Source organism: Carassius carassius, chromosome 32 (assembly GCF_963082965.1).
Source record: "Carassius carassius chromosome 32, fCarCar2.1, whole genome shotgun sequence".
Classification (NCBI taxonomy): domain Eukaryota; kingdom Metazoa; phylum Chordata; class Actinopteri; order Cypriniformes; family Cyprinidae; genus Carassius; species Carassius carassius.
The window spans coordinates 10,450,104-10,472,663 of record NC_081786.1 but is presented as its reverse complement, the minus strand read 5'-3'; the positions used below and the strand labels follow the sequence as shown (position 1 = coordinate 10,472,663).

At 38.8% G+C, this 22,560-nt stretch overlaps 3 protein-coding genes and 2 long non-coding RNA genes across 5 annotated transcripts in view; 4 read left to right on the top strand and 1 right to left on the bottom strand.

Annotated features, from left to right (window-relative positions):
* Positions 1–591: 591 nt before the first annotated feature.
* On the top strand, positions 592–2,379 carry LOC132113373 (deleted in malignant brain tumors 1 protein-like). The gene is made up of 4 exons (XM_059521162.1): positions 592–719; positions 829–1,013; positions 1,976–2,227; positions 2,360–2,379. Exons 1-4 carry the CDS (start codon positions 592–594, stop codon positions 2,377–2,379), a joined length of 585 nt encoding a protein of 194 aa, XP_059377145.1.
* A 60-nt stretch (positions 2,380–2,439) lies between these two features.
* LOC132113204 (uncharacterized) lies at positions 2,440–3,617 on the top strand. Its single transcript, XR_009425114.1, has 3 exons — positions 2,440–2,499; positions 3,102–3,246; positions 3,463–3,617. It is a non-coding gene; the product is annotated as an uncharacterized LOC132113204 (long non-coding RNA).
* A 4,274-nt stretch (positions 3,618–7,891) lies between these two features.
* LOC132113326 (uncharacterized) lies at positions 7,892–8,988 on the top strand. Its single transcript, XR_009425151.1, has 3 exons — positions 7,892–7,951; positions 8,553–8,697; positions 8,863–8,988. It is a non-coding gene; the product is annotated as an uncharacterized LOC132113326 (long non-coding RNA).
* Positions 8,989–9,292: 304 nt separating this feature from the next.
* LOC132113372 (deleted in malignant brain tumors 1 protein-like) overlaps positions 9,293–22,560 on the top strand; it is a 33,352-nt gene continuing 20,084 nt past the window's right edge. Inside the window, exons 1-7 of the mRNA XM_059521160.1 lie at positions 9,293–9,324; positions 9,437–9,621; positions 10,284–10,434; positions 10,680–10,891; positions 11,039–11,214; positions 11,357–11,748; positions 11,950–12,212. Of these exons, the coding sequence (XP_059377143.1) occupies positions 9,293–9,324; positions 9,437–9,621; positions 10,284–10,434; positions 10,680–10,891; positions 11,039–11,214; positions 11,357–11,748; positions 11,950–12,212 (1,411 nt within the window). The remainder of the gene's footprint in view (positions 9,325–9,436; positions 9,622–10,283; positions 10,435–10,679; positions 10,892–11,038; positions 11,215–11,356; positions 11,749–11,949; positions 12,213–22,560) is intronic.
* Positions 12,273–21,017, bottom strand: LOC132113329 (zinc finger protein Pegasus-like). The gene is made up of 2 exons (XM_059521129.1): positions 20,333–21,017; positions 12,273–12,298 (listed from the first exon to the last, which is right to left on the bottom strand). The coding sequence occupies exons 1-2, from the start codon at positions 20,730–20,732 to the stop codon at positions 12,273–12,275; spliced, it is 426 nt and encodes a 141-aa protein (XP_059377112.1). The 5' UTR covers positions 20,733–21,017.

Sequence of the window (22,560 nt, the reverse complement as noted above, 5' to 3'; positions counted from 1 at the left end):
TCACTGATCTTCACTGACGTTGAGTACGACACTTTCATTATGCTTTTTTGTCTCTAGATTATTTACACAGTCAAAGGAAAGTATTTTGAATTGCTGAATACAACAAAATACTGAAATCGTTACATTCAAGCAAGTAAAATTTGCTAACACTTTTTGTGAAGTATTTTGTAAATAATGTATGTATTTAAATATTTTTGAATGAAATATATGATTGAAAAAGCATACATTTGCACATCTTTCTTCCCTCTGATTTCTAGTTTGGAAACATGCTGTGATTACATCAAAGTATATGATGGTCCTTCTACCCTCCATCCATTTCTGGGAGAAATACGGGAGTACAGGAACCAGTCTTTCAATTCCAGCAGCAATGATCTGACTGTGTTTTTCTACAGTGATCACAGTGTAACACGTGGAGGATTTTATGCAACCTGGCTCTTTGTAGGTATGTGTTTAAAAGAGTTTATGAATTTCAAACTCTCCCACTGTGCTGTGCCAAATTATGTAGTCCTTCTCTCATTATTACAGTTGTGACAGGCTTTTTAATCTGTTTTCCATCTTCCATCTCTATGTGCAGAATCATGTGGTGGCTATATGACAGACTGGATGAGTGACTTGTCCAGTCCCCGGTACCCTAATAACTACCCTGATAACTCATATTGCACATGGACCATTCATAGCACAGGGAACATGACAGTGTCACTGACCTTCACCGATGTTGTGTAGGGCACTATTTGAAATGTCTAATGGATTTTTTTTTTTTTGTAAGAAAACATTGCTACATAATATTAATGTGGACAATATGGATTATCTCTGCTCTGTGCTTAATAGTTTGGAAACATGCTGTGATTACATCAAAGTATATGATGGTCCTTCAACCCTCCACCCCTTACTGGGAGAAATACGGGAGTACAGGAACCAGTCTTTCAAATCCAGCAGCAATGATCTGACTGTGTTTTTCTACAGTGACAGCAGTGTCACACGTAGAGGATTTCACGCAAACTGGGTCTTTGTAGGTATGTGATTCAAACTTGATTTATGATACTATGAATTTCAACCTCTCCTAGTTTGCTATGGTAACTTTCTATTCATTCTTTCTTAATTATAGCTGGCAAGTGAGTTATTCAGTAAAAAAGTTTTTTTTTTTTAAGAATGTATTCTTCCACTGATGATCATGGAACTAAAATACTGTACATTGTCAATTTCCTGCACTATTATTCAGTAGTGTTGTACTATCACAGCTGATTCTGCAGCAGGAAACGTACAGTGACCCGTTTAAACTATTGACACATAAATCACTTTTATGAGCTTGGTTGGTGAATCAAAAGCATAAAACATACAATTTAATTGAATATTAATTTACTAATTGGATTCTTATATGATAACATGTAAAGACAAATTTATTTTGTCAGTATGTTATATAAAAAAAAGTATTCAAAGTATGTTTAAAAATGTTTACACCTTTTACTTTGTATTCCATAAAAGGTTCATTAAATATCATCAAATATCAACTGGAAAAATGTACAGATATGGTTATCCAAACACATGACATGAATGACTTTTATGAGATGCTTATTTTAGTGGATACAACGTACACAGCATAGAGTATAACATACAATTTACGGTTATGTATAACTTAAGACTTAGTGTAGTTACTAATTGGATATTCATACAGCAACATAAAAAAAGAAACATTCATTTTGTCAGTAGTATATTATAAAATAAGTCATTAAAAAGTCTGAATTTACGCCTTTTTATTTATCAAAATTAATTCCTAAATTGTCAGTGAAGTTTCTTTTTTATTTCTTTTTTTTTTTTTTAACAAATATTTCTTCATGGAACCATCAATCCACAGTAGTGTAAATACATGAGACAAAATACACATACTGATTATAATGTGTCTGATTGTGAAGATACTTGAAACACCAGTTCAGCAACACTTTAATTTTCTTTTTCAATGATTTGAATGATTACACAGAGGCTCCCTCAGATGACCCCTGCTACAGCTACACTGTACTGGACGAACCTTGGAGAGCCACTGACTATCAGAATGACTCTGTCTTAATGTGTGACCGGAATGTGAATTGGTTTGGCTGGTATCGTCTCTTCATTCATGGCCAGAGTGCCCAGATGCCAAACATGTGTATTGATGAGTACAAATGTGGCACTCATGCCCCACTGTGGTTAAATGGTCAACACCCAAAAGCCAAGGATGGAGTGGTCACCCGAGGTGTCTGTGGTCACTGGCACAATAACTGCTGCTATTACAATTCTACTCCCATTAGAGTGAAAGCCTGTCCAGGCGATTATTATGTCTATGAATTTGTTAGGCCAAGTATGTGTGCTGTGGCATACTGTGCAGGTAATCATATTTACATGTGACCTTCATACATCTACATTTGTGTGTCTGTTGATTAATAAATATTCATTATATTTTTATTTCAGATGTTGGGAACATCAACACTATCTATACAACTATCACACCAGAGACCAATTCATCTGGTAATGAAATGTGCTGCTCAGAGTCTGAAATTAGTAATTCATTAGACAGAAAATACTGCTGTAATCTGAAATATTTTATTAGCTACTTAAATGAAAAGTTCTTTAAAGAAAAACTAACAAATGACTTTGAGCCTAGAGGAAGTTCAAACAAGATTGACATGAAAGGCAGAATATACAGTCATATCACTCATTACACAGCTTTTCACCACATAAAGACAAGCACATAAAATGTTATTTGAGAAGAAACCATTTTAAAATATTTTGATAACTGTTTATTATTTTAAATCTATTACATTGTACAAAACCATCGTTCTCGCAGCTGACTCTGTAATCATGGATTGATAATAAACATCTCATCAATCTAAACTGAACCAGAGAACTAAAAATATATACTGTAGTTATTCTGTCTTCACATTCCTCTGACAATATTATTAACTCCGCTAATAGCCAGTATTAAATTATTTGTAGCTTTTTTTTTTTCATTTTTAATTGGACATTTTTTTTATAATATTTTTTTATTATGCTAGAGATAAAGGAATACCTTAATTCACTGATTATCTGATGTTTTTAAGTCTTTTTATTCTCATTTTATATGTTTGAAGAACCATGTGGTGGCAATATGACAGATTGGAGTGGTGTATTACACAGTCCCCGATACCCTAATAACTACCCTAATAACGCACAATGCACCTGGACCATTCACAGCACAGGGAATGCAACTGTGTCACTGATCTTCACTGACGTTGAGTACGACACTTTCTTTATGCTTTTTTGTCTCTAGATCATTTACAAAGTCAAAGGAAAGTATTTTGATTTACTGAATACAACAAAATACTGAAATTGTTACATTCAAGCAAGTAAAATTTGCTGACACTTTTTGTGAAGTATTTTGTAAATATTGTGTGCATTTAAGTATTATTGAATGACATATATTTGCACATCTTTCTTCCCTCTGCTTTCTAGTTTGGAAACATGCTGTGATTACATCAAAGTATATGATGGTCCTTCTACCCTCCATCCATTTCTGGGAGAAATACGGGAGTACAGGAACCAGTCTTTCAATTCCAGCAGCAATGATCTGACTGTGTTTTTCTACAGTGATCACAGTGTAACACGTGGAGGATTTTATGCAACCTGGCTCTTTGTAGGTATGTGTTTAAAAGAGATATACTGAACTGTGATATTATGAATTTCAAACTCTCCCACTGTGCTGTGCCAAATTATCTAGTTCTTCTCTCATAATTACAGTTGTGACAGGCTTTTTAATCTGTTTTCCATCTTCCATCACTATGTGCAGAATCATGTGGTGGCTATATGACAGACTGGATGGGTGACTTGTCGAGTCCCCGGTACCCTAATAACTACCCTGACAACTCATATTGCACATGGACCATTCATAGCACAGGGAACATGACAGTGTCACTGACCTTCACCGATGTTGTGTAGGGCACTATTTGAATGATCTAATTTTGTAACTGAGACTCTAATGAAACTTTCAGAAGTTTTTTTTTTTTTTTAAGAAAACATTGCTACATAATATTAATGTGGACAATATGGATTCTCTCTGCTGTGTGCTTAATAGTTTGGAAACATGCTGTGATTACATCAAAGTATATGATGGTCCTTCAACCCTCCACCCCTTACTGGGAGAAATACGGGAGTACAGGAACCAGTCTTTCAAATCCAGCAGCAATGATCTGACTGTGTTTTTCTACAGTGACAGCAGTGTCACACGTAGAGGATTTCATGCAAACTGGGTCTTTGTAGGTATGTGATTCAAACTTGATTTATGATACTATGAATTTCAACCTCTCCTAGTTTGCTATGGTAACTTTCTATTCATTCTTTCTTAATTATGGCTGGGATGTGAGATATTCAGTTACATTTTTTTTTTTAAATGTATTCTTCCACTGATGATCATTGAACTAAAATACTGTACATTGTCAATTTCCTGCACTATTATTCAGTAGTGTTGTACTATCACAGCTGATTCTGCAGCAGGAAACGTACAGTGACCTGTTTAAACTATTGACACATAAATCACTTTTATGAGCTTGGTTGGTGAATCAAAAGCATAAAATGTCACGTTCGGGAACACAGGAGACGAGAGATCCAAGTGCAGTGTGAGATTTATTGGGTAATCCAAAATCAGAGTCAAAACAAGCCGGGGTCGTAACCAAACATCAGTCCAAAACAGAAACAAACAAACAAACAGGAACAGGAACAGGAACTCGAAAACTAGGAACGCGAGGAAACCAGGTGACAGAAAGTAAGGACTCCATGAAAACATATGGAAACAGACCGGATTATATTGGCAGGGTAATGACTATCAAATGAAGACACCTGAGTGCAATTAACAGGAGTGCAATTACTGTGATGAAGGGACAAGGCTTTGTGGGAAATGTAGTACCTGCAGTGAGGTGACTATGGGGAAGTGAGACCACTAGTGGACACCCAGGGAAACAGAGACCAGACAGCGTGACATTACCCCCTCCTCCACGGAGCAGCTACCAGATGCTCCACCCGAACCCAAGAACAGACCAAGGAACACAAAGACCAAGAGGGAGGTGGACCGGCAGAGGACCAGGGGGAGGGATGGAGGGCCAGGTAATAGAGGGTAACAGAGACAGGAAGTGCCAAAAAAAACAAAAACAACAACGAAACACAAGTCCATGAGAGAATAGAAAGTTCAGTGGCCCAGGGCCGAACCAACAGGGCAGGAATCCAGGATGGAGCAAGGTGGAATTGGAGCCATGCGATTGAGTCAGAAACCCACCAGGGCGGCACAGAAGACCACCACATCCGTGCGGACGAGACAGAAGCCCACCAGGGCGGCGCAGAAGACCACCACATCCGTGCGGTCGAGACAGAAGCCCACCAGGGCGGCGCAGAAGACCACCACAACCGTGCGGTCGTGACAGAAGCCCACCAGGGTGGCGCAGAAGACCACCGCATCCATGCGGACGAGACAGAAGCCCACCAGGGCGGCGCAGAAGACCACCACATCCGTGCGGTCGAGACAGAAGCCCACCAGGGCGGCACCGAGGACCACCACAGTGGGATCGATGACACAGGAGAGCAAGTCTGGATAGGCAAGTCTGAAACAGAGAACATGAACAAGTTAAGGGTGGCCTCCGTGGCCACGACAGGATCAGTCGAGCGCTCAGAGAGTTTGGCTGAGACGTGACGAGGCTCTGGAAGTTCCGCAGAGACGTGGAGAGGCTTCGGTAGTTCAGCAGAGACGTGGAGAGGCTCTGGTAGTTCCGCAGAGTTTAGACTTTGCCCATGAAGATAGTCTGTAACTTTACCTTGCCCATGAAGACAGTCGGTGACTTGACCTTGCCCATGAAGAACACTGGTGACTTGACTTTGCCCATGAAGATTATTGGTGACTTGACTTTGCCCATGAAGATCACTGGTGACTTGACTTGACTCCTGAGGTCTCACTGTGGTAGTGCTTAACTCATGAGTGTCAACGGTGACCTGACCTGACTCTGGAGGGTCAACGGTGACCTGACCCGACTCTGGAGGGTCAACGGTGACCTGACCCGACCCGACTCTGGAGGGTCAACTCTGGCTGTCATCTTGTGCCATGGCTGTGGACCGGCGGCCATCTTGTGCTGTGGTGCTGGGCCGGCAGCCAACTTGTGCTGTGGCGCTGGGCCGGCGGCCACCTTGTGCTGTGGCGCTGGGCCGGCGGCCACCTTGTGCTGTGGAGCTGGGCCGGCGGCCATCTTGCGCCGTGGCGCTGGGCTGGCGGCCACCTCGTGCTTTGGCGCTGGGCTGGCGGTCCTACTGTCTGTAGACCCCGGTCTTGAGTCAGCCATCCCACCGGGAGAGACAGGTTTTGTCTGAGGTATCCCAATGAGATCAATGTTGTAGGTAACTGGTGAACCCCCAAAAATCCAGGATCTCCAGCCCCTTCATTTCCCACCCCGGCAAAGGGTCATCCAGGCAGCTGTTAAATAGGTCTTTCAGGGCCTCATCATTGTACCCCAATCCTACCGCCAACGTCCAGAACTCCTGCACTACACCACCCACCTCATTCCCCCTTTGACGGAGGGTGGTTAATTTACAGAATCTTCTCCTCCGCTCTTCCATGCTGGCTGGGGGACGGAGAAAAAAATCCCACATCGCTGGATCTGATCTGATGGAGTCCTTCTGTCACGTTCGGGAACACAGGAAACGAGAGATCCAAGTGCAGTGTGAGACTTATTGGGTAATCCAAAATCAGAGTCAAAACAAGCCGGGGTCGTAACCAAACATCAGTCCAAAACAGAAACAAACAAACAAACAGGAACAGGAACAGGAACTCGAAAACTAGGAAGGCGAGGAAACCAGGTGACGGAAAGTAAGGACTCCATGAAAACAAATGGAAACAGACCGGATTATATAGGCAGGTTGATGACTATCAAATGAAGACACCTGAGTGCAATTAACAGGAGTGCAATTACTGTGATGAAGGGACAAGGCTTTGTGGGAAATGTAGTGCCTGCGATGAGGTGACTATGGGGAAGACCACTAGTGGACACCCAGGGAAACAGAGCCCAGACAGCGTGACATAAAACATACAATTTAATTGAATATTAATTTGCTAATTGGATTCTTATATGACAACATGTAAAGAAACATTCATTTTGTCAGTAGTATATTATAAAAGTAATTCATTAAAAAGTCTGAATTTACACCTTTTTATTTATCAAAATGAATTCATAAATTGTCAGTGAAGTTTCTTTTTTTTTTTTTTTCTTTTTTTTTTTTTTTTACAAATATTTCTTCATGGAACCATCAATCCACAGTAGAGTAGTGTATAATACTTGAGACAAAATACACATACTGATTATAATATGTCTGATTGTGAAGATACTCAAAACACTAGTTCAGCAACACTTTAATTTTCTTTTTCAATGATTTGAATGATTACACAGAGGCTCCCTCAGATGACCCCTGCTACAGCTACACTGTACTGGACGAACCTTGGAGAGCCACTGACTATCAGAATGACTCTGTCTTAATGTGTGACCGGAATGTGAATTGGTTTGGCTGGTATCGTCTCTTCATTCATGGCCAGAGTGCCCAGATGCCAAACATGTGTATTGATGAGTACAAATGTGACACTCATGCCCCACTGTGGTTAAATGGTCAACACCCAAAAGTCGAGGATGGAGTGGTCACCCGAGGTGTCTGTGGTCACTGGCACAATAACTGCTGCTATTACAATTCTACTCCCATTAGAGTGAAAGCCTGTCCAGGCGATTATTATGTCTATGAATTTGTTAGGCCAAGTATGTGTGCTGTGGCATACTGTGCAGGTAATCATATTTACATGTGACCTTCATACATCTACATTTGTGTGTCTGTTGATTAATAAATATTCATTATATTTTTATTTCAGATGTTGGGAACATCAACACTATCTATACAACTATCACACCAGAGACCAATTCATCTGGTAATGAAATGTGCTGCTCAGAGTCTGAAATTAGTAATTCATTAGACAGAAAATACTGCTGTAATCTGAAATATTTTATTAGCTATTTAAATGAAAAGTTCTTTAAAGAAAAACTAACAAATGACTTTGAGCCTAGAGGAAGTTCAAACAAGATTGACATGAAAGGCAGAATATACAGTCATATCACATTACACAGCTTTTCACCACATAAAGACAAGCACATAAAATGTTATTTGAGAAGAAACCATTTTAAAATATTTTGATAACTGTTTATTATTTTAAATCTATTACATTGTACAAAACCATCGTTCTCGCAGCTGACTCTGTAATCATGGATTGATAATAAACATCTCATTAAATCTAAACTGAACCAGAGAACTAAAAAAATATACTGTAGTTATTCTGTCTTCACATTCCTCTGACAAAATTATTAACTTCGCTAATAGCCAGTATTAAAATATTTGTAGCTTTTTTTTTTCCTTTTTAATTGGACATTTTTTTTTATAATATTTTTTTATTATGCCAGAGATAAAGAAAAACCTTAATTCACTGATTATCTGATGTTTTTAAGCCTTTTTATTCTCATTTTCCATGTTTGAAGAACCATGTGGTGGCAATATGACAGATTGGAGTGGTGTATTACACAGTCCCCGATACCCTAATAACTACCCTAATAACGCACAATGCACCTGGACCATTCACAGCACAGGGAATGCAACTGTGTCACTGATCTTCACTGACGTTGAGTACGACACTTTCTTTATGCTTTTTTGTCTTGCATTTACACAGTCAAAGGAAAGTATTTTGATTTACTGAATACAACAAAATACTGAAATTGTTACATTCAAGCAAGTAAAATTTGCTAACACTTTTTGTGAAGTATTTTTTACTTTCTTCCCTCTGCTTTCTAGTTTGGAAACATGCTGTGATTACATCAAAGTATATGATGGTCCTTCTACCCTCCATCCATTTCTGGGAGAAATACGGGAGTACAGGAACCAGTCTTTCAATTCCAACAGCAATGATCTGACTGTGTTTTTCTACAGTGATCACAGTGTAACACGTGGAGGATTTTATGCAACCTGGCTCTTTGTAGGTATGTGTTTAAAAGAGTTTATGAATTTCAAACTCTCCCACTGTGCTGTGCCAAATTATGTAGTCCTTCTCTCATTATTACAGTTGTGACAGGCTTTTTAATCTGTTTTCCATCTTCCATCTCTATGTGCAGAATCATGTGGTGGCTATATGACAGACTGGATGAGTGACTTGTCCAGTCCCCGGTACCCTAATAACTACCCTGACAACTCATATTGCACATGGACCATTCATAGCACAGGGAACATGACAGTGTCACTGACCTTCACCGATGTTGTGTAGGGCACTATTTGAAATGTCTAATGGATTTTTTTTTTTTTTTTGTAAGAAAACATTGCTACATAATATTAATGTGGACAATATGGATTATCTCTGCTCTGTGCTTAATAGTTTAGAAACATGCTGTGATTACATCAAAGTATATGATGGTCCTTCAACCCTCCACCCCTTACTGGGAGAAATACGGGAGTACAGGAACCAGTCTTTCAAATCCAGCAGCAATGATCTGACTGTGTTTTTCTACAGTGACAGCAGTGTCACACGTAGAGGATTTCACGCAAACTGGGTCTTTGTAGGTATGTGATTCAAACTTGATTTATGATACTATGAATTTCAACCTCTCCTAGTTTACTATGGTAACTTTCTATTCATTCTTTCTTAATTATGGCTGGGATGTGAGATATTCAGTTACATTTTTTTTTTAAATAATTTATTCTTCCACTGATGATCATGGAACTAAAATACTGTAAATTGTCAATTTCCTGCACTATTATTCAGTAGTGTTGTACTATCACAGCTGATTCTGCAGCAGGAAACGTACAGTGACCCGTTTAAACTATTGACACATAAATCACTTTTATGAGCTTGGTTGGTGAATCAAAAGCATAAAACATACAATTTAATTGAATATTAACTTATATTGGATACTCATATGAAAACATGTAATGAAACATTAAAAAGTATTCAAATTATTTTTTTAAAATGTTTACCTTTTACTTTGTATTCCATAAAAGGTATCATAAAATATAAACTGGACAAATTAACAAATATGGTTTTCCAAACACATGTGCAAGGCATCTTTTTGTGAGCACATGTAAGTGCTAGAATCTAAATTTTTTAATATTGATCAGTAGCATCCATTGTGTAAAACTGGAAAATTGTGGCCTTTTTCTCCACTTTTCCCACATGTCTGAAAACTATTCTTATCTCATGCATTTGGGGGCATTTTGATCTCCAGTTCCTCAACCTGAATGTGGAGGACACCTGTATGGTTCTGGGCTGTTTTCCAGTCCAAACTACCCCAACAATTACCATGACAATGCCTACTGTGTGTGGTATCTCTCTGCTGAGCAAGGACAGAGGATCTTCCTGACATTTGCTGATGTGCAGTAAGTGAGAGATAGTGGTGATTAAATTATGGTGGAACTAGTGGTACAATGTTTGGTATCCATAAAGTTACAAAATATATTTATTTGCTTAAAAAAAGTATATATCTCATTTTATTCAAGTCTTTAATATATTATGAAAAAAAATGTATACTCTTAAGAGCAATGTTGTATTTTTTTGTGCAGTACCACTAATGACCTGTGGGTGGAACCAGTTAGGTTAAAATGTCTACTTTTGGCTCTTTCAGACTGGAGCGCTGCTGTCACTGTGACTACATCACAGTATACGATGGCTCTTCCACTGGTCATCCTCAGCTGGGAAAGGTCTGCTTCAATGACACAACACACCAAGTGTTTCATTCTTCTTCACGATACTTGACTGTTGTCTTCAGGAGTGACGCCTCTGGTGTCAGCCATGGTTTTAAGGCCCTTTTTACAAGCTCTCTGACTGAAGATGAAGGTAATTCCTTGTGAAATTATTTTAAAATAGAATCACTATCAGACAGCTGTAATTATTAAAACCTTCAACAACTTTGCTTTCTAAATTTAAAGAAATACTTTAAATGCACAAAATTACATTTAGGGAATTACATTCTTTGATCTGCAGGTTGTGTGGATTGTTCCTCAGACAACATGATCATTGTCATTCAGAGATCTTACCTGAATTCACTTGGGTTGAATGGAAATGCCCTTTATGTGGACGACCATCTTTGCAGACCCACTATTAGCAGTACTGAAGTTGTTTTCAGCTTCCCACTTAATGCATGTGGAACCGCCAAAGAGGTATGACCTACATATGTACCAGATCCTGCATGGCTCCAGTGCTGCTTTTTACTGGGGGCATCTCTTCTTTTGCCAAAATTGAAAATTAACATGTTTTTTGACACAACATCACTCACTCTCTCTCTCTCTCTCTCTCTTCTAGATGATGAATGGTTATGTGTCCTACACCAACAATGTACGGGCCTCTCAATCTCAGTCAGGTGAAATCTCTCATCAGTCACAGTTCCTGCTACGCGTGGGCTGCCGAATGGAGCCAGACACCATGGTGCAGATATTCTACAAGGCCAAGGAGAACATCAGTGGCAACATCACAGGAACGGGCCACTTCAATGCCAGCATTGCCTTCTACACATCCAGCAGTTTCAATCAACAAATTTACGACTCTCCATATGAAGTGAACTTGAATCAGCTTCTGTATGTTCAGGTTGCACTAAACAGGCCTGACAACAGTCTGGATCTCTTCCTGGACACCTGTGTAGCGTCTCCAAATCCAAATGACTTCAAAGATCGCTCCTATGACCTGCTGCGTAATGGGTGATTCCTAAATGTGACTCTAACATCATATCATATGTGACAGTAGAATCATTTGGGATGAGTAGATAGCATTAGTGTTGCTCCCTGTCTATATGTGTTCTTGTACTCATTTGAACTAATAGTGAAACAAACTCAGTGTCTGAGTTTGACTGTAGTTCAAACTTTATCCAAATTGTATTTCTCTTCCTTTGTCTTTTGTAGATGTCCCAGAGACAACACATATTATTCCTACACCAGCGGTCAACACTATTATGCTCGGTTCAGTTTCAGAGCTTTCAAGTTCCTCCGGACTCATGCCTATGTGTACCTGCGGTGTAAGGTGATCATCTGCCCTGATAACGATTACAACTCTCGCTGCCGCCAAGGTTGCCGCTTCCGTCACAAGAGATCCCTTGACAGCACCTACCACACCAATACTGTGACGCTGGGGCCAATCAAACTCAAAGGTCAGAGGCCACTAACAGGTATCATTTCTAAAGAACTGTATTAAAGTTAAGGCTTTTCTAATAACTGTCCATTCGCTGTCATTCCAGGAATTGTGTGAAGGAGTCTGAAACGTCAAAGGAATGAAGTGATCATCTCAATCATAACCTTATTCATTACTATTGATCAATCTTAATTACCCAGCAAATTAAACTTAATACAAATGATATTTTTGCAATTCAATAAAGCATATCTAAAAAGCTGTTCTGGTCACTGTTTTTTTCAATGTTTTATATTCACATGTATTCCATTCAGTGTTTTTTCATGATCTCTCTGAAATGAAATCAATATAAAGAAAGGTAGAAAATAAAAAAATAAATATATTGAATAAATACATTTTTTCTTTAAAACTTGTTCAAACCCTGTTAAATTTAAATGTTTTAAAAAGTTGATGTTATTAATTTCTGTATTTAATTTTTGGAGGACACATAGACAAAAATGTCAGGATTATGCAACTACTCTATATTATAATGAAGAAGAAAGCCTTTTTAAAGGTTAAAATTTTTTAAAAGTGTTATGGAATAAACTTTCATTATTTCTTTCTCATTTTAGCTAAACCCTTTCAATTGTTAAAAAAAAGTCATTTGATGCCAAGTCATCAGTCATTAGGTGTCACCAAAATGCAGAGAATGCATAGAAAACAAAAAACTCAAGCAGACCCAAGTCATTATATTTATATAGTTTTTACTTGTGTGAATGTAAGACATATATATAGAAAGTTTATACATATGTAGTCGATGTGTCTTTTGGTATATCATGGACATCAGCGGAGACGCCAGAAGTCTCTATGAGGATGGATCTTGGTGAAATTGTGTGAGTTTTGTCTGCTCTGTGCTTCTCTCCAATTAATAAAATCATTAGAAAGCTGTTTTGTCAGCTAAACAATGGTTTGCTTAACTACAGTGACCTACATTCCAGTGAACTACATTCCTGCCAAATATTAAATACGGCACTAACCAAATGGTAGCTAATATTATTACTACTAGGCCTATTATTATTTAAAATACTATTTATTATACATTTGTATTATTACATTTACTAAAACTGTCTAAACTATTAAATTCACCAGGATGAATTATACTTTCCAAAGCATATAACGGCATATAACAGCTGCCAAACAAAAACAGTCAAATTTAATTAAAATATCTTTTACATTTACCATTTTTTAAATACCCTCAAAGCGATATGTTGTTAGAGTGTCACTGCACTTGTTTGCTTTGTTTTTCTTGTATTACACATGCTGTATCTATGGCCATGGCCCTGACACAGTTGTCTTTCAAGAATTTGCTGCCTGTCAAAAGAAATAAAATAATAATTCTTACTTTGAAATTTTAACAATTCAAAGTATTTTAACAATTCAAAGTATACAGAGAATGACAGTTAGAGCACTGTATCCTTATGATGACAGATCAATATCCTGGAGCCTGAAACTACATAATTGTGAAATGACACAGCTGAATGCAGTATGTATTTTATATCTGTTGACACAAAGTTTGTGATAGTTGTGTGATATGCAGTGCAGATCATGTTAATGACGCAATTATATTTTTCAGGTAACTTAAACTGGTGCTACTTCCATGTCTCTTGTGTCACACCCCAGATTTGATCTCTTTTTAAAGTTTAAAATAAAAATTATGAAAAAATTAAGGGTCGTCTTGATTGGGGGCGTAAACATTTCCTATTGTAACTGTCACGATGCACCTGCGAGAAGACGGAGGGAGCAAGGAGACGTGGGAGAATCCAGAACAATCAGACTTTATTTTGCATGGGAACACATAGCACACAGGGATTGATGGTTAAAACTAGTCCCTAGCCTCAGGAAAAAGCATGGCTAACAAACACAGGGAAAGTAATCAGGGAGAACTGAACCAGGTGGGGTAATTAATCAAAACCATGGAAACTAAAGAGGGAATATGAAATCAAAGAACATAATCAATACGAGGGAGAAACTAGGGCTGCATCTGCAAACTAAGGTTTGCTGACTGGCAGTTGTATGAGGAAATTAGTTTGCAGGCAGCATTTTACAATAATACTGATTTCTCGCTTTGACTTCTTTCGTTCGCTTCGTTTTGAATAACATCAAAAGTTCAAAAAGTTGACCAGACGCCTTTTTTTTTTTTTTTTAGCTCAACCATTACAGAATGGAATGCACAGGATTGTGGGATATCAAAGGCAGCAAAGGATACATCTATGCTGCCTTTAAAATTCGATCAAGATTAGGTAACTCCGGGGACAGGAAGTAAAGCAGAATTCGGATTCCAGTGTGCCTTGATGCCTTCCTGCCTTGGAATGCTCCCTCCGAAGGCAGAGTTTTTGGATGCACCATAGGTCACAGGAGGGAACATGGAACACGTGGGAGAGGAAACAAACACCAAAACGGTCCATGGGTGTAACAGTAACATTTTCAGAAGCGATATATTCAATTTAAGCAATTTATATTATTTAAGAATAATATTACTTCCATATTTATCTTTAACCATGCGTTTGAAAACAAAAGGCACTCTGTGAATGTTCAGAATAGAAACCCTCTTGAATGAAAGCTATATGAAGAAAAAAAATATTTGTCTAGACCACTGATGTAAGAGCTTACAATGATCTTCCTCAGTCAGATGAGTCTCTTGTAAGAGAGCAATGTCTATCTTATTTTTCTTTTACCATTTTAACCAAACTATTTTACATACCTTTCATTAAGACCCTAAAGAATCAAATCATCTTGGAAAATGGGCATCCTATGACCCTTTTTAGACATCTTCAGTTAAATTGTTTACATTTAAGGCCATGCAACTAATAAATGGTACAAAAAGTCTAAATTATAAGAGATCTTTGGGGACAGAAAGACAAGAATTGCTATATGGATTAATATGATGATTAAACTTCACAATTTTATTGAATAAACTTTAGTGCTGCTTGTCAGCTTTGTGTAGTGCGGTTGCCGGGGAATCCCCTATATTTCTGCAGTTCTGAAATTGAAACCTGCTGGCAGAGAATGAATTTGCTTTTTCAATAAACCTGTCTGCTATTTTTGCTAGTACGTATTTTTAAATGTGAACTAGTGATTTGACAGAAAGCTAATGCATTCTAAAAATCTAAACAATTAATACACTAATATATATTTGTTATTTAATATAATAATTAATTGATAATTGTTTAAATTAATATAATAATTTATACTTTTGACTCTTAAAGATTCTTAAAATAAAAAACCCTGATACCAGCTTATTTTATGGTACCATTTGGAATAACTATTATTTTTAAATGAGCCCTTTTTAACAGTCCCCTTAGGTTGTTTTGGCAATGTCCTGTAGGCCACTAATAAGAAAAAGAACCTCTGAACATTTGTTTGTTGCAAATTTACAGACAATACAATTGAGATGTTTACATTGGCTTACTGGGTTTAGTGTTTCTGTCCACTGATAAGGTTTTTCTTCTGAATTAGCATAATTACACAAATGTTATTGTTAATAAAATCTTTAAAAACAAATAACATTAGTTATACTTTAATTTCCTTCAATAAAAAAGATATTGATTAAGGTGGTGTAATAAGTGTGTAGACGTGGATTAGTAATCTGGCCCCTTATAAAGGAGAAAAAAGCCTAATTACAATGGCTTGCGGTCTTTCGTGTTCGGATGGCCGGCGCTGAAGTGTACAATTATCCCGTTCAATTTCAAAGGGCTCCTGATCCATACCGATGATTTTAGGGAGCCATTCCTCCACAAACAACACCGCATATCTTCCCTTAACCACTTCAGGAAAACCAACGAGGCTCAAATTGTTGCTTCTTGATTTTCAAGATTATTGACCTTAAATTTCAGGGTAAGTGTTTCGTACTCTGCATGCTTTTACCCTCTGCAATGTCCTCACACATATTCACAATAACTTCTTCAAATCCGTCCTGATGTGATTCCAGCTCACTTAGTTTTAGTCGTATCCTGAAGGTACTTTCCACTGTGTACTTTGTCAAGAGAGTCACAAATTTCATACATACACCAGTCAATCATGGCTTAAAGTTTCGCAAATCGTTTCTCACCATTCAGATGGCGATGTTGGGCTAGTCCCTGAAGCTAACATTGAAGGATCTTCTGTAGTTGTTTCATGTTTTTTCTCAAAGAATTCCTTAGGTGGCATCTTCAAAAGTTGCCCAAAGATGTCAGTCCAGTTCAGAAAAAGAAAAATACAAGGATTTCTGTGTTTTACTCAAAGTAGTAGAATGAAAAAGGATTTTGTGTGGGAACAATGCTTCTCGCGTCTCTCTACTCGCGGCCATGAACAGAAGCATACCTTTTCATTCTTAAATGTGACTCCCAGTAGAATAATTTCACCTGCAGTGTAAAGTGATCATCTGCCCTTATAATGATTACAACTCTCGCTGCTGCCAAGGTTGAAACTTCCGTCACAATGGATCCCTTGACAGCACCTACTGTACCACACCAATACTGTGGCGCTGGGGCCAATCAAACTCAAAGGTCAGAGGCCAGCAGAAGGTATCAGTTCTAATTAATTTACCTATTAGCGTTTGATGTGTTAATACTGAGGTTTTCGTAATGATTGTTCATACATTCATCTGTCAAAGACTTACAGTATGAGTAGTTTGAAGGATTTGGAAGAGTCAAAGGAATGAACTGGAATGGAAGGAATGAAGTGATAATTTTCTTGATCATTACTTTAACCATTACTATTAATAAATCTTTATTAGACACTCATCAATTGAATCTAAACACAAATTGCATTTTTGCAGTTCAATAAAGTACATCTAAACAGTAGTTCTTTTCAGTTTTGTATGCAGTATATTCACTAGCACTTCATTCATTGGGCCTCATTCATGAAACATGGAGCAGAACAAATTTTTGTGTAAATCGTTCATAAAGCCATTCTGGCGTAAACTTTCAAATTTTTGAAAATGCTTGTTTTTTTTAAGATGTTAGATGGTATGAAAGAAATGTACATCTGCTCCCTACCACGTGTAAATGGTGCTTAAAATGTACTGTGTTCTTTTTGGCAAACTGATGACACTGAATTTTGAAGAACTGCCATAATAATTACAAGTTCATTTGCCCTTACCCTCTTACAAGGAATTTTTATTTTATTTGTACATTTTTTTTTTGCAACTGATAACTGTAAAATGCAGGGCTTGTCACTGTCATTATTTACCCAGCCGTAAATAGAGGGGTGGGACAAATAACGACCAACCATCCTACTGCCTACAACAATGAAGTTAATATTACTGGTTACTGCTTTTTTATATTTAGTCAAATTCGTAAAAAATTAGATACTAGTAATACGTTGCCGCAGTGGATGTTCCAAATAAATCATAACAACCAATGCATCTTAGAAAGATTCTGTGCCACTAAATTGTTCTTAAGCACCACCATCTGGCCATTTTAAGAAGAGCACCTGACATTTTCCTGACCTGACATAGTCTTTTTTTGCATTTATGCAATATACTGGACCCAATCCTGAGAAAGTAGACCAGAATATTCCACTGCGTTCCTGCACACACGATTTTCTAATTGGAATGCGTTAACATACATGTTTAACTATCAAACTGGATGTTTACAAGCATTTGTAAATCCAGAGGAGAGTTTTCAGGAAGGTCTGTTTTGCGTGCATATTACTCATTACTCATATATTTACGCAAGTTTCATGAATGAGGCCCATTGTATTTATATAGGCTCTCTGAAATTAATCAAGATAATGCAAGGTACAGAAGACCAGTGGCGAAGCTACGGGTGGGCAAATTTTCCAGATGCATGTTATTTTTCAAAAGATAATAATTATAAATGTATAGTTTCACTATAACTTTATATATGTGCTTTAAAATATATTTAACTTGAGTTTTCATGGTCAATTACAGGCAGTTTATTAATTTTCCCTATTCCTATAGGTGCCATACACTTGTCAAAATAATGATTGGTCAGTTTATGTTAATCCCACCCACAATTATGTAAATGACAAGTTGTTGAAAATAGTGTTCAATTTGAAAGTTAAAAGTGTAACTTTTTCAATTACTTTATTAAAGTAATGTAACTAATTACTTTTGAGTACTTTTTGATTACTTTTCTAAATTTGTGAAAATTAAAGAATAATGAATAAAAGCATATACATCAACTCAAATACAGTTATCTAATAAGCATGTGTCGTATTCTGTGTAATAAACTCCTGAAACATTGGTGTTTTCTTTAAACTGCTGTCTCTTTGTATATGATATGATGATAGTTTTCTCAAAATAAGTAAAATGCACATGAAGTGACACAGAGCAGTTCTAGAAATTATGTTTATGTGCTCGTTTACTCCTATATTGAGGCGGCAGGGGTTGAAAACACTGCGAGCTTCAGTAGGCCTATGTGTAGTAAATGAAACCATGTCTTTGCCATTAATTTACAGGAGGGGCGGACTGGGAAAAAAATTCAGACTGGAAAATTCAAACTCATACAAACAAATTCACGGACAAAACTATTTTTTGTATGGACCTGACATAAAAAAGGTTTAAATCTTTAATTTGGGGACATGCTAAATAATTAAAAGTTCTCTCCTGAACTGCACCTTCACTTCCATTTTTCTCTTCAGTCTCTTTATTTTGCTCTGTTATCCATCTCTCTCATGACTTTAATACTCAAGATTGAACAAAACTATACTTTACAATACAATACTCTACAATACTACAATATCTTTATAGAAAAATCCTAATACTGTACACGAGTCATGTTTTCCTTACAAAAATTGACCATGCTTTTTTTAGCCTATATACAATAACCTTTTTTTTTGTTTTGTTTTTTGCAAATGGATTGTATTTATTTTTAAATAACTCAATTTGTAAAATCATTTTAAATTTTTGGTTACCACAGTTAAACAATAGTAACTATTTTCTCGGGATTTATAGAAATATATTAAAACGTTAATTTTCGTAAGGGTTGTGTTGTTGTCTGTCCGTAGCTCCCCCTAAACCTATAAAAAAAATCTGATTGTTTTTCAGCTAAATTACTACTGTAACATTACAACTGATAATAATGATGTCCTTTATATAGTATTTTGAGTGATGACTGATGAGCAACGTGCTGCTGCTTGATTAATTAAATAAAAAAACAAAGAAAAAAAAGCATCTTTACAGATGAAACTGACCTGAAACCCTGAACAGTATAGTTCAGCTTCTCTGCTCCAGCAATCCTCTCTCTCTCTCTCTCTCTCTCTCTCTCTCTCTCTCTCTCTCTCTCTCTCTCGAATTGATTACTCTGAGTCTGATCCAAACCGTTTGGCGGAGGCGCGGAGAGCGCGCGAGTCATGACTAACACTTCCTGATTTATTAGAGATTTAATTATCAAACGGCGGATTCGCAAATGATCGCTTTAGTACATTCGGCAGGCAATTATACAATAATGATATTAAAATAGCGGGCAAAATCGGCTGCCAGGCCACCGGGAATTGTCCCGGTTCTCCCGGTGTCCAGTCCGCGCCTGATTTCCACAGAAACGCAGAACGTGCAGGAGTCATATATTGCATTTTTGGGGCTTAATATTCACAGACACTAGTCCATGTCATGTATTGATTGAAGTGTACTGACCTACTTTTGATTTAGTCATCCAAAATGTGGCATATTCTGTCCGCGTTAGGCATTCCGTTTTTATGACTGGATTCTACGAACCAGACTGTATTTCCGCATCCCGGAAATTATTAGGGCGGTATGTCTCAGAATAGTCAGTGCAATTTGGGAAAGAAATCAGTTAAATCTGTATGTGGATGTGTGTAAATATTCAAATGTAATCCCCTTTGTAATCGTTAAAAATTTCATAAGTAACTGTAATTTAATTACTCATTTTTTCTTAGTAACTGTAACTAATTACAGTTACATTAATTTTGTAATTAAATTACGTAACGCCGTTACATGTAACTAGTTACTCCCCAACACTGTCCGTAGCAGACCGAGATCCTGCAGCTGTTCCGCATGCGCGGAGTTTAACTGTAAAAATGCAGTTCTGCCGACATCGAGACATGCTCGCTTACAGACAGGTAGACTCGATGACGACGTACAAAAACACTGCGACTCTCAAGACAAAAAACACTAAAACACTGTTCTGACGGGACAGAGAGAAGCCACTGCGTGTGGACGCGCCGCCATCTTGGATTCTTTAAAGGATGTTGTCAGGGAAATATATGTGACAGTGGGGGCAGTGGTGGGGCATCTGGGGGTTCTGTACTGTGGTGGGTGTCCCTGGCTGACTGTTGGTACCACTCGGAGTGCTGGTTCTCTCCCTGCAGGGTCCAATTCCTGGGCTACAGCCGCTGTGTGCAGATGGTCGGGCTCGGGGGTGATGGGAGAAGAAGCTTGAGCCGCGCTGACAGAGATGGCCGCAGGTGCTGTCACAGGCTGTTGGACGAGGAACGTGAGTTTTTCATCAGGTAGAGATTCTGCTCCAGGAGATACCGGAGCACCTTGGGCTTCCGGCGGGATCCTGGCAAGCTGACCGGCCAAAGTTGGAAGCTGGTTCAGCGGGTTGTCCAATGCCATGTCTTGCTCCTTTCAGGAGCCACTTCCAATCGCTCCACCAGCTTGTGCATCCTTTCCTAGACCGTTATAGGCCTCCTGATGGAGGTGGACGTGAGGAGGGAGATCATGGGAGAAGTCACCCAAGTGATGCTGCTCTGAGCTGGGCTTTTTCAATACCATGGATGGTGGCCTGAGGTTGATAAGCAGCTGGCGGCCATAACCAAGTGAGTTTCCTCTCTTCTGCAGGACACTGAGCATCTTTCGGTGAGAGAGAGCGGATCGGGCCCCTTTCATGGGGAGGAGTTTGTGTCTATGTACTAAATGTAGGTAACATTTTGACCAAGTTCTGTAAAGCATTTAGAAATATTTTAGAATATTATATACACTCAATAAACCCATATATATTTAATAAATTATACAATCAATAATTAAAACTAACTACAACATTTGGTCTCAAATTACCCAGCAAGCAACTACTGACTGTTGGCTTAATTTAGGGTTTCAGAGTCTGCAACCCTATTACTCATTCTGGCACAGTTTTCATTTGATTTTATTTTAATAAAATTTTAAATGTAGGGCTGGACAATAATTCAATATCAATATGTATTGCAATATATTTTTTAAACATTTTATATTTTAAACACATTTCAGATATTTCGATACATTACAGATGTTTCCCATTCATTGATTTATTTTTGACGTTTGACTTCGTTGAATAAACATGAGCACTGCACGTTTTCAAAACCTCCCACTTCTTGGTCTTTTCGTGTTGGTCTGAATGATTCATTCTTTGCCACTAGGTGACACCTTTGGAGTGGTAAAAATAGCGCTTCCCTTCTCGAGGCGGTAACTCAACATTACGTCAGCTAAGACGTATATGGGAACTCCTCCCTTCTCCACTTTCGCTGAAATCCTATGGGCTAACGCCAGCTGGGGACAGCCTCACACGGACCACACGTGCGCCCACTGTGCCGAGCTGCCAGTGTGCGCCCTCAGAGCCAGAGTTGCTCGGACAACAGCGGGAATGAGGCCCACTGCCGCCAGCGAGCCGCTGGTGGGCCCTCTCCCGGCCGAAGACGAGTTTGACGTCGGCTTGGTGGACGATATCTTCCGCCCCGCGAACTTCGTCCTCTTTGGAGCTGGCGAGGAAGACAACTCCATGTCGCTTTCGGCATCGGAAAAGGGTTTGGGCGTCTCAGAGGGACGAGCCTGTGAAAAGTAGCTGGACTCGTGGCTCCTCCAGTCAAGTCGCTGCCAAATGGCGTGGTGAAGTCGTGGGCTGCACCCCAATCGGCGCGCACCCACTCTGCCACGCAGGCCATGTTCACGCACGCATGTTCAACCCCGCCGTTGAGGAGACGCGCACCTGTGCCCGTCTCCCTCTGCATTGGGCCCATAGGTGGACAAAGCCTATACTTCTGAGGAAAGGCAGCTTCTGCTCTTCATGCCATGGAAATACTCCAGGTGTTCCAGGCAGACGGCGGCATAGTAGGGCTGACGTCATCAGGGATCTGCACACGGCAACTGATCTCGCGCCGATGGCTACTAAGCACTCTGCTCAGCCGTTTCATGGGGCTCATGGTCATCCTTACAGGCAGCTATGGCTTACCCTAGCTGACCTGAAAGACGCGGACCGTAGGACGCTCCTGAATGTTCCAGTTAGTCCCTCCGGCCTCTTTGGTGACGCCATGGAGTCGGTCACGGAGCGTTTCTCCGAGACGCAGAAAGCGCGCCAAGGCGGTGAGCCACGTGATGCCCCGTCGCTCACTCCAGTCATCATGTGCAAGGTTTTGCTCTTCTGCACCTCGTCAGGCTCTAAGACCGGCTAGACGATTGCTATGTGTGTTTA